Raw genomic sequence first — 12,453 nt, 5'->3', positions numbered from 1 at the left:
AAACATGATAGGAGTGAAGCTCTGTTCAAGTTCATTTTTTCAATTGTCATTGCGGATACCTTGGTACGAACCTTCGCTACGATATGTCATAGTTCGCACACATTACCCATCGTGCTAACCGCATGATTGGCTACTTGTGCCTTAACCTCCGACTTCCTCCCGCTTTAAGTCGAATACGCTTGTTCTATATATGAGACCCTAACCAAGCTAACCATATTAACACCTTTAAAGAATTCAAAATTGCTCAGCGCAGTTTATTTTATTTGTTTATTCCTTCACTTCTAGCACTACAGAACTCAAGTCATGGGCTAACCTACGTAACCTTGTACTTCATCGAAAAGTTGCCAGTCTCCGAAAGATAACCGAGCACGTTGCTCGCAGCCTGAATGGCTCTCTGTCCTGCTTGTAAATTGTGTCAGCCTAAAGGACAAAGTTGATAACTTCATCTTTTTAGTAGCCACTGGTTAACCTCAGATCTCGATGGGCACGGAATCATGGTTAGACAAGACTATACCTAATGTAGAAATCTTTCCGCCTGGTTTTACTGTCTATCGGAAAGATATGCATGGACATGGCGTGGGAGTATTTATTTTGATATGAAATGCATTGTCAAGTACACAAATTTTATTTCAAAACAATTCTGAGTCTGTCTGGTGCCTGGTGAAATTACCTAAAGGAAACAATGTAGTGTACGGGACATTCTACCGGCCACCCGGCAGCAACGACTCATTCGGACTGCTGTCTGAGATGCTGTCTCTTGTGCCTAATAGCGTATTTCTTGGGGGTGATTTCAATTTGCCAGACTTCAACTGGAATGCCGGATGTGTGGCTGGTAATAGGTCCCGTATTTGCGCAGAGTTCGAGGAACTGCTCAGATTAAATGGATTGCAGCAATACGTACTGGAACCAACGCGAGAAAATGCAATTTTAGACTTAGTACTTCGCAATGAGCCGAACATAATATCGAAAGTTACTGTTTGCCCAGGTAATTACGACCACAGGGCAGTTGTCATAGAACTTAGCATACAGCGAGTACGGATGGCAAAAATTCCGCAAAGAAAAGTGTACAGCTACGGCAGAGGAGGCTATGCCGCTATCGGGGCCGAACTTGAAAATTTCTTCCCCACTTTCCAGTATCTGACAAACGCACGCTGTCCGTTAACTTTGTGGTCAGTATTTCGGGACAAAATACTTCAAATAGTCGAAATTCATGCTCCGTGCAGGTACCTGCGACAACGAAAAAAACAAAACAAATACCTTGGTTTAACGTAGAAATACGTAAACTTAAAAGGAAAGCAAGACGAACATATAAAACGTTTTCTGGCGACACCAGTCTGGCAAATCAGAAACGCTTGCCACAGATAAATTTACTATTGAAAGCAACAATTAAATCTGCTAAAAATACCTTCTTTGTTAAAATAAACAAGAACTCAAGAGAAAACCCAAAATCGTTTTGGGAATATGTAAAACAAGATCGAAAAGAAGACATATCAGTACCATCTTTACCTATTGACGGCAGAACCGTGACATCAGACTATCAGAGGTCGGAATGCATTATCCATTAGTTCCAATCTCTGTTTTTGCTAGTATCTGCTGGGTTGACTTCGCTTTTGAACAACGCCAATCAGGGCGATATGATGCCAGGCATTGAGTTTGATGTTAGTGGCGTCGATTCTTTCTTACGCCATTTAGATGACACAAAAGCAATCGGACCCGATGGAATATCCCCAGTGGTCCTTAAAGAGTGTCACCGCATCATTCCTCCGTATTTAACGATCATTTATAAGCTTTACCTAGAAACAGGCCTCATTCCCCAAGATTGAAAAACTGTAAGCGTGACACCAGTTTTTAATTCGGGCGATAGAAAACTCAGAGTAAACTACAGGATGATTTCACTAACGTCGATATGTTGCAAAATATTCGAACACATTTTATACAGTAACACATCTGCATTCCTTGACTCAAACACTTTCTTTGCACCTTCCCAGCACGGATTCCGAAAAGGTTATTCCTGCAACACACAACTAATAGAATTTCAGCACTTCTTATCTAAAGCAATTGATAACAATGGTCAGGTAGACGCGGTTTTTATTGATTTTCAAAAAGCTTTCGATACTTTGTGCCATGAGCTCTTATTTGTAAAGCTTGCTGCATTAAATGTAAATGAAAACGTTCAAAATTGGATATGAAACTACCTAAACGGAAGACCCCAGTCTGTGGTCCTAAACCACGCCGCATCTTCACCAATAACTGTTTCTTCGGGCGTTCCTCAGGGAACCGTACTGGGCCCCTTGTTATTTTAGTCTACATAAATGACATTATCGAACTAATTACATCACCTATAAAACTATTTGCTGCTGACTGTGTGATTGACAGAGAAATTACTAGGGAAAATTACTACATACACTGCAAACAGATTTAGATAAGGTAGCGAACCATGGTGTACAAAATGGAACATGAATTCAAATATAAAAAGTGCAGTAGCGCAAGTTTTCCAGAAAATTATCAAAATTTCAGCACTGGTATAGCATCAATGGCACGCTTATCGACATACAGTCGGAATACAAGTACCTAGGAGTCTATTTCACCGAATCACTCACTTGGCATAAAGAGATTGACGCTGTCATAGCAAAAGCTAGTAGGATGTTACATTTTATTCGCGGAAATCTTAAACAGGCAACGCGCGAAGTTAAAACTTTACACTTCTTACATGTAAGAATGATACTTGATTATGCTTGTGTAATATGGGATCCCTATCAAGATTACCTCAATAATAGACTGGAAGAACTACAGAACCAAGCAGTAATGTTTGTAATAACTACAGCCCGTACTCTTGTGTTTCCTAAATGAAGGCCACTTTTTAATGGGATCTGCTGCATATGCGTAGGCAGAAGTTAAGGCTCAAACTATTGCGCCGAATATATAACAGTCCGACAGGTATCAATCGCTGTAACTTTCTTCTGGAACCAGATTACATATCGACTGGCTGTGATAACAACAAAAAGATTTCAGCCTATAACAGCAGAACAAACACTTATTGCTACTCTTTTTTACCCCAAATCAATTACACAATGGAACAGTTTATCAAATGATATAGTAAGTGTGTCAAATAACGAACTATTCTATTTCATACTGTGACGGCGCTCTTGTAAAACAAATGTATTATTATTTATCTTGAAACCTGTTTGTTTCACACCACTTTTATGTCTTTCTCTAAATGCTATTGTAGTGCTTCTGTTAGTGAGTATATCTGTCCCAAAGCTTTCCTGTATTACTGGCTATACTTTGTTCCCCGCTACGTAATGCCTTTATGGCGATGTAGGCACTCTGTAAATGCAAAAAATAAATGTCTCTCGCTATTCCCCAAGTTCTTCCATGCGTTTTCCCGGACTTCCAACATTTCGACAGCTCACAGCCGTTCCAACTACACAAATCACAACGAGGCCGTGTATCCTCCTCCAGCCCGAACCACCGCTCACATATCTTCCTTTCTTGCTCGTAGTTCAAGGCACTGGAATGACCTTCCTGCTTCAACTGTTCTTCATGAGAATCCTCATCATTTGAAACGCACCATCGATGAACTCATTTATGTTGAATCAGATATACGCACCCGCCCCTCATGTAAGACCCCTTCGAGGGCCTTTGAGGTATCAGAACTAAATAAGTGGCAGTTCCGGCCGTTTATCGAAGTCAGTATATCAGGGAAAAAATCCCTGCTACGTGTGTCCTCTTGCAGTTGATCATATTTGCCTAATGGTACGACTGAAATTTAAAGCAGTTTCACCTAACATGCAGTTTGGAGATTGTCATGCATGCTGCCGACTCGTCCATGCGAAGGCGTCATTTTTTTCACTCCCATTCTTGACTGTTTTACGTCGGCGCCTGCTAGCTAGCGATGGAGACCGAGGAGCGGTTCCTTGCCAAGTAGTCGTTCTGCGCCAACGCTCATCTTTGAGAGGACTATTATTAGGCCAGAAGGCACAGACTTAAATTATACAGAGCCTTTACTAGACTGCGGCATGATATTTATTACTTTCTTTTACTTTCTCTAGTTTAAACTTGATGGAAGCTCCGGGGCTCGCAATTTCAAACCACTGTAGACAATTGCAGGAGGAGGGCGCACAGACGACCTCTGCACTCACTCTGCGTATATGCGTTGGTGCCTGCAATAAACGATGTTGTTTAAAGTTTGTGAGAAAGTCGATGCACCATACGCTTGACAGGAGGATTTATGTAATGGGCAAAAACAAGTATCCCAACATGGAAAAAAAGGAACAACGAAAAATGGACGCTAAGGTTGACCTTTCAAGACTTCTTCTGCGCGGACATTCCACAAAACGTGGAGGAAAACGTAGTTGAGACCCTATAAAATGTAACCGTGTTTAACGTTACATAACATGGCATAATTAAATATTTAGTATTTAGATAAGAGAGGGTCAAAACTTTATGGTACGCGTCTTTTACGAAAGATACGAATATCACTCAAGTTTTAACTCCCAGCCATTAAAGCAGCAGAAGATAAATATTCAATCAACTTGGATAGAGTACAGCGTGCTTGTTTTTTCTGCCTTCGTCACCATTTTTAACTTATTGTGAACAGGTTTAACCAAATGTAAATATTACCTCTTTTGTTGCTATTCCCCTCATAAGACTGAATGAACTCCTATCAATCTGAGTTTTGTCATATATAAGTATTCTATATAATTTGAGTGATGTTATCACCCCCCCCACACACACACACACACACTCATACCCGCCAGACACTGTAGGTACTGTCCAATAATACATGAAGCACATTTACAATCAAGGCTGCGTGACCAGGTAAGATGCTATCATAAGACGGAAATATGTCCCTTGTGTTTGGCGTGTGCGCCTGCAAAACAATTCCCGAAAGCCCTTCATTATAATAATCAATATCAGGCTGTTTCTGTCGCTGATTATTCAAGGCCACCTTCAGGAATCTCCGTATCCCGCTGCCTTCAGTTTGCTCGCAACATCCGGTGTATGAGCGAGACAAATTCTCAACAGCAGCACCATGATGCTGTATGCCAAGCTGCACCTTCGGTGCGTAATGCGTCAGCGTTCACTCACTGTCTTCGAGTTGCGAGGGTCCGCTGTGTGTGACCTCCTCGCGGGCCTTGGTGATCTTGTACGCACCGCTCGAGAACATGATGGTGTACGTCAGATCGTGGGGCACGTCGTCACCGAGGGTCTCGGTGTGGAAGTACAGGCCGAGAGTGTTGGGCGTCACGTTCCTCGAGAAGAGCACCCGCGCCAACTCCACCTCGTTCATCATCGTCTTCACATCTGCAGTATGAACGGTAAGAATGAGGCCGTAGATGAGCACAGACCCGAGTATGTTACTCTCGCGTAGCTGTTTAGAGCTAGAGCACTTAATCTCGACTCCAGTCGGCAGTTGTCGGCGCCGGCAGCGCTGAGCTGCCAATCTGATGACGGGACAGCTGACGACCAATTCATAATGAGCGAGAAACGGCGACAAGCATGACGTAAGAACGTGTTGATCATTGTGTCGGTTGTTGTTGCGTTCTCTCCTACAATTCCCACAGGCCCCGGCAAAAATTAGGTGCCCCCTGGAAGCACCGCGAATAATGGTCTATAGTGTTTTACCTTCTTAGACAGAAACACGCAAAGTGTCTATGACAAGATTCTACGCACTTCCACTACGTTTAGTGGAACGTTCGGCATGGATGGATAACAGATGGCCAACGACAATTTCTGTGGCGCCACGTTCTATGCAGAAACCAAAGAAGCTTCACAGCAGTGGTGTCATCCTGTGTTAAGCCAAGCAGCATTCGACAGGGTGGCTCATACCAATATCGAGAGACAAAACGTCGCCAATACTTTATGCGGATGCGCATATCAGACGATGTTATAGCGTTGGTAAGTATTTTGTGTATGCTATGTTAAAACTGTATTATCTGGGCACATATGTGGCTGCCCAATGGTTTAATATTTGAAGGATATCTAAAATAATTTGCGTTATACAGAGTGTTTCACGTAACTTCAACCAAGAATTTCAAGAAGTGGTTAAGCCTGACTAAATGAAACTAGCTACATATGGTTTGCCATCATGAGGCCCACCTTAGGGTATGTGTTTTATATAGCGCTTAATTAGTAAATTAACTAAGAGCAATTTTGCAAACATCTTAATATTCCCATTAGGGGCAAATGCGTTTTGTAAGTTTGGAGAGGGCATTCCAAAACGACCGATCCAGTTTTTTGTGGTGCCCTACATGCAGCGTGGTGATTTATTCCGGCGTTTAAGAAAGCCCATGAAATATGAAATAAAACCACGTGACTGCATTCTTGCGCTGTCGTATTGCAGCGCTCTCAACTGTGCGTCCACCTATTAAGATCTCCCTTAAGAGGTGAATGGCGAAAGCCTCTTCTTATCAATTGCCTCTTTCTCTTTTCCTCTTCTCTTTCTCTTCTTTCTTTAGGTCATTACTGCTCCCTACTAAGCATGTTTAGTCATTTTTAATCGATTGTGGTCATACAGGCCATCGTTACACATGTTGGTCATATCATAGTCATTAGTACATTATTTTTATTTTATTTATTTATTCATACTTCAGGCCAACATACTGGCCCATGCAGGGGGGTAATACAGTTTACAAGGTAATAACAATGCAACAAAGATAATAAAAAATGTATATATATACAGAGCATGAAAATGATGCATCCCATAGCCACGGTATAAAAATCACAATGCTCCCCTTAGCACAGTAACTACAACAAAATAATCGCACATTTGAATTTATATGTGGATCAAAACGCTGTGCCAAACAACAATCGGACACTAAACATAACTAAATACAGGAGATTTCACATATGAAAACGAGAAAAAATAGTGAAAAAATTGTGTTTATGGTTGTGTTATCTTATGTGAAAAATTGTTTCCCAACGCATTTGTGAAGTTCCCCGATTGAAGTACTTCAACAGGGAGAGAATGCCATTCGTTTATAGTACGCGGATAAAAACTATTCATGTGAGATTTTTTTGTATTACAAGTCATTTCAGTCATTATTAGTCATTACTGATCATTACTAATCGTTTTAGTCACTTTCATCAATTGTGGTCGTTACAAGTTGTCGTTAGACATATTGATCATTTCCTAGTCATTATTAGTAATTACAAGTCATTTCAGTCAATAGTCATTACTGCTCACTAGTAAGCATTTAGCCATTTGTATTCAATTGCGGCCACTAGAAGCCGTCGTTAGAAATATTGGCCATTTTGTGGTTATTAGTAGTCATTACAAGTCATTAGTAGTCATTTTATTAATTAGTACTCGTTACTCGACATTTATAGTCATTTATAATCAATTGCCGTCATTACAAGACGTAGTTAGACATATTGGTTCTTTCGGAGTCATTAGTAGTCATTAGAAGTCATTATCAGTCATTATTATTCATAATTAACCTCTACCAATCCCTATTATAACGTTATCATTCACTAACTGTCACTATCAATCATTTTTCATTCTTCCATCGGTCTTTAATCTGTCTTCATATAGCGCAATGACGCTTCGGCGGACACTCCGACGGTCAGGTCTGCTGACCCAAACTTCACCATGTGCCTAGAAAGGCTTTCGCCTTAATAGGAAGATGTAGGCCCAACTCCAACTCGCTCTATTCAAATACATGTAAAGCGCAAAATGTTCTCCGATAATGCCTGGACCTATTTTAATAAACTTTATTGCACTTGAGAGAGAAAATCAAATTCTTGTGACTGTTGCAAGCGGAAACTTGATTTAGGGCCCGAATTTCGTTACAACCATTTCCAAAAATACGAAAGGTTGAAAAACATGGAAGCACGAATTTTACAACTCCATAGCTCTGAATCAAGAAAAGGTATTGCGGTTCTGTAAACGGCATTCATTAGATAATTGAAAGCGGAGTAAGTCGATGTCATTTTACATCTTACGTGAATTTGTTACGTTGTTTACAAGGCTTCTGCAAAAACTGTATTTCCATATTATATTTTTTGAGATTCATGTGTAACATATCAATTTTGTCATCTTTAGGTTAAAAATTATAATATGGGGTTTTACGTGCTGTTACGTTTCGCCTACGACGCGCGGTAAAGCCAGCGCGGATGCAACGTACGCCGGAGCTTCGTTCAAAGCGGCGGACATTTTGGCCCGTTCGGAGCGGCCGCGACGCATGCCCGCCGAGCGCGTCCCGGCATGTTCAGTGCCACGTGTCTTTGTGTGTGCGTGTGTGTGTGTGTGCCCACGCTTGTCAAAGCGCGGCAGCCGGGGAGAGGAGCTTCCCCAGTGTGAAACGAGGAGGTCTGACCGGCGCCGGCCCGGCTGATGCGTCACCTCCTTGTCTCTACATGTCTCTCAGTCCGTCCGTGCCTTGCTGTCACGTGGTGTCATCTCGTGACCTTCCTTCTTGCCCGCGACGCCAAGAGTATAAGAGCAGCTGCCCCCGGACGCCAGGAGAGGCTCCGATTTCTGCTGTTGAGTAACGTGCTCTCCCGTCTCTCTACTTCGGTCGACCTGACCGCCCGCTCTTTGCGATGCTAGAATAAACAAGTTCTGTTAGCAGTCGCCTCATGCTTTGCTGGGACCTTCGGATGCTTCCAGTGTGCCCCAGGCCGCCAGGCCAACGCTACCCTTGGGGCTTGCGACCCAGTTGCAATAACGGGCGTCAGCACTGAGGTTCCAACAGCTGGTGGCCGCGCTGAGATTCCAACAGCCGGTGCCATCGGTGCGGTTCAAACATCTGGTTGCCAGCGGTGAGATCGCGACAACGGAGGCCAGCAGCGAAGATATGCGGTTGACTGTATGCTGAGCAGCACAACGACCATCCGGGAGCAGTGCAACGAGCCCTGTGTGGTGACTGGTTGCCTGCAGCGGAACGACTGCGCTGAATTCTTGGCTGTGAGTGCGGGACTTTCTTCTTCTGAGTTTTGCCAGGCTTTTGTTAGTGTCAGAAAAAGAGCTGGTAATTGTGGTTGTCGTTGCTGCCAGGTTAGTTGCGGCAAGACAATAGTAGGCAGTAGAGAAAGCAGCATTCAGAGCAGCCATGGATTTGAAGTCGTTGCGCAAACCGAAATTGTTGGAGCTTGCAAGAGAGTTGGGTCTGGATGTCTCAGACAAACTCAGAAAACCAGAACTGCTAAGGGCTATTCTTGAGTTAGGAGCTGAGGATGACGAGCTGTCGGAATGCCTTGAGACCATTGAGGAGAGGGAGACGGAAAAAAGACAGGAACGCGAACTTAAAGAACAGCAACAGAGAGAGAAACAAGAGAAAGATGAGCGTGAACGTAAAGAACAGATAGAACGAGAGCAACAAGAGAAACAGATAGAACGAGAGCAACAAGAGAAAGAAAAAGAGCGAGAGCAACAAGAGAAAAGAGAAGAGCGTGACCGTCAACACGCTTTAGAAATGAAGCGTCTCGAGGTAGAGATGGAACGCGCTCGTAATGGAAATCAGGCACACGGTGCAGGAGAACGAGTATTGTTTAAAATGACTGACCTGATGCGGCCGTTTAAGCTTGGAGAGGACATTGGTTTGTTCCTGGTTAACTTTGAGCGAACGTGCGAGAAGCAGGGGTTCTCTCGGGAAACGTGGCCACAGCGCTTGCTCACTTTGTTACCCGGCGAGGCGGCCGACGTAGTCGCTCGCTTGGATAGAGAGGAGGCAGAGGATTTCGACAAAGTGAAATCAAGTCTGCTAAAAAAGTACAGGCTGTCAGCGGAGGCGTTCCGTCGGAAGTTTCGGGAAAATGAGAAAGGTAAAAGTGAGTCATATACAGAGTTTGCCTACAGGCTAATGTCAAACATGCAGGAGTGGCTCAAAGAAGAGAAAGCGTTTGGTGACCACGAGAAAGTTCTGCAGTGTTTCGGGCTAGAACAGTTTTATAGTCGGTTACCTGAGAACGTGCGGTACTGGGTCTTGGATAGGCCAGACGTTAGTACGGTGGCTAGAGCCGCTGAGCTAGCCGAAGAGTTTGTGACGCGTCGGGCTCACGGAGCTAAGGACGGTCAAAAGGGTGAATTTGGCTCCAAGTTTGAGAGGCCGAAGTTCACGCCCATGAGAGCAAAGGGGGACGCACGTAGTGCGGACGCGAGTGAAAGCAGTCCGACCGAACGTAAGGAGACGGCGGCAGCCGAAGCCGAACGCAGAAAGCGGTTCGAGGCGAGGCAAGCGCGCGTGTGTTATACGTGCCAGAAGCCGGGTCACTTTTCGGCTCAGTGTCCGGAAACAAAAACAAAAGCCGTGTTTTTGTCATTATGCAGCACTGACGAGAACATGAAGCTTCTCGAGCCTTACATGCGAGACCTCCTCGTGAACGGGAAAGAGTGCCGAGTGCTTCGCGATTCCGCAGCTACGATGGATGTAGTTCACCCCTCTTACGTAGAACCCGATATGTTCACGGGCGAGTGCGCATGGATCAAACAAGCCGTGAAAGCTCATAGCGTGTGCCTGCCCGTAGCAAAAGTGCTTATTGAAGGACCTTTCGGAGCACTTGAGACGGAGGCGGCGGTGTCATCTATGCTGCCCCCTCAGTACCCGTACCTATTTTCGAACAGGTCCGATCACCTCCTGCGCGAGAAGGGGCTTTTGTTTGGTGAGGCTAGCGTTCAGGCCTTAACCAGATCGAAGGTTCGGGAGCTCGCTGCAAAGGCGGTAGTTGCGGGGCCGACGTTGTCGAACAATGAGAAAGGGTCAGAGGCGCAGCAAGCTCATATTCAGAGCACGTCCGAACTGAATAAAATTGTGCCTGTAGCGTTGAAGGCACCAGATACTGGAGAGGAAATGCCCGATGCGGGAAAGCTAGAAGAACTATCTGCTGATTTGCTCATAGCGCCTACGTCAGACGGACTTAATAGGTTGCTAAATGTCAGCCGGTCGGCTTTGATAGCCGAGCAAAAGAAGGATGGCAGCCTAGAAAACATACGCTGCATTGTCAAGGAATGTATCGCCAAGAAAAATGCTCGCTTTGTGGAAAGAGGTGGGGTCCTGTACCGGAAGTATGTAGACCGCAGGGGAGTGGAGTTCGATCAGCTGATCGTGCCTCAGTGCTATCGTCAGGATCTGTTGCGCTTGTCGCATGGCGGTTCGTGGTCCGGACACCTAGGAGTTAACAAAACTAAGGACCGTCTCTTGCAAGAGTACTATTGGCCAGGGTGTTTTCGGGACGCAGACCACTTTGTGAAGACATGCGACACCTGTCAGCGGGTGGGCAAACCAGGGGACAAATCGAGGGCGCCGTTGAAGTTGGTACCTATCATTACGGAGCCTTTTAGACGGCTCGTTATTGATACAGTGGGACCTCTGCCGGTAACAGCCACGGGGTACAGACACATTTTGACTGTGATCTGCCCAGCGACAAAGTTCCCTGAAGCAGTGCCGCTTAAAGAACTCAGCTCAGTTGACATAGTCAATGCACTACTGTCCATATTTGCGCGAGTTGGTTTTCCTGCGGAAATCCAATCAGATCAGGGCACAGTGTTTACTAGCGCTTTGACGACAGCCTTTCTCGAAAGGTGCGGGGTAAAGCTGTTACACAGCTCAGTGCACCACCCCCAGTCGAATTCCGTTGAGAAGCTCCACTCCGTCATGAAGCGCGTGTTGAGAGCATTGTGTTTTGAACATCAAACTGACTGGGAGCTGTGTCTGCCTGGGGTGATGTTTGCATTACGGACCGCGCCGCATGCGGCTACGGGGTTTTCGCCAGCTGAGCTGGTGTACGGTCGCTCGCTGCGGTCTCCGCTTCGCATGCTTCGAGAATCGTGGGAAGGCAGGGGCGACGACCCAGTCGTGGTGGAGTACGTGCTTAAGCTCCTCGAACGCTTAAGAAGGGCACAGGAGTTGTCAGGTGAAGCAATGGCAAAGGCCCAGCAGAGGGCCAAGGTTTATTATGATCGGACAGCCAGGGCCCGTCGTTTTGAGGTGGGCGATGATGTCATGATATTGCGCACATCGCTAAAAAACAAACTCGACGTGCAGTGGGAGGGCCCAGCACGGATTGTTCAAAAACTGTCGGACGTCAACTACGTGGTCAGTCTGCCAGGAAAACGGAAAGCACAGCAAGTTTACCACTGTAATCTGCTCAAACCCTATAAGCAACGGGAAGCAGTAGTGTGTATGATGGTAAACGCTCCCGAAGAGCTTCCGGTCGAGCTTCCGGGACTAGGCTCAGTGACGAACAGGGAAGACACCGATCAAGTCATTAGTGACTTAATCAGTAAAGCACCGCTGTCTCCTGAGCAGAAAACCGAACTACACCAGCTCTTACAAGAGTTTCAAGGTCAGTTCTCTGAGAGGCCTGGTAGGACTTCTGTCCTCACCCATGATATAGAACTTACCTCCCCAGAGCCAGTACGATCCAAGGCGTACCGGGTGTCACCCCGCCAGCACGATATTATGGAGGCTGAGGTAAAGAAGATGCTACAGCTCGGTGTTATTGAGGCGG

The 12,453-nt window shown here is 45.2% G+C and overlaps 1 protein-coding gene and 1 pseudogene across 3 annotated transcripts in view; one reads left to right on the top strand and one right to left on the bottom strand.

The window, feature by feature from the left end:
• LOC139048064 (phospholipid-transporting ATPase ABCA3-like) overlaps window positions 1–12,453 on the bottom strand; it is a 176,055-nt gene that overhangs the window by 142,099 nt on the left and 21,503 nt on the right. For all 3 annotated transcript variants that reach the window (XR_011507473.1, XM_070522455.1, XM_070522456.1), the window contains exon 3: window positions 5,092–5,307. Coding sequence is in view for 2 of the 3 variants with exons in the window: in XM_070522455.1 (XP_070378556.1) it covers window positions 5,092–5,307 (216 nt within the window). In the remaining variant the exon portion in view is untranslated. The remainder of the gene's footprint in view (window positions 1–5,091; window positions 5,308–12,453) is intronic.
• LOC139047434 (uncharacterized) lies at window positions 5–3,564 on the top strand (annotated as a pseudogene).

This window comes from Dermacentor albipictus, chromosome 7 (assembly GCF_038994185.2).
Source record: "Dermacentor albipictus isolate Rhodes 1998 colony chromosome 7, USDA_Dalb.pri_finalv2, whole genome shotgun sequence".
Taxonomy (NCBI): Eukaryota; Metazoa; Arthropoda; class Arachnida; order Ixodida; family Ixodidae; genus Dermacentor; species Dermacentor albipictus.
This window is presented reverse-complemented; position numbering and strand designations above follow the sequence as displayed.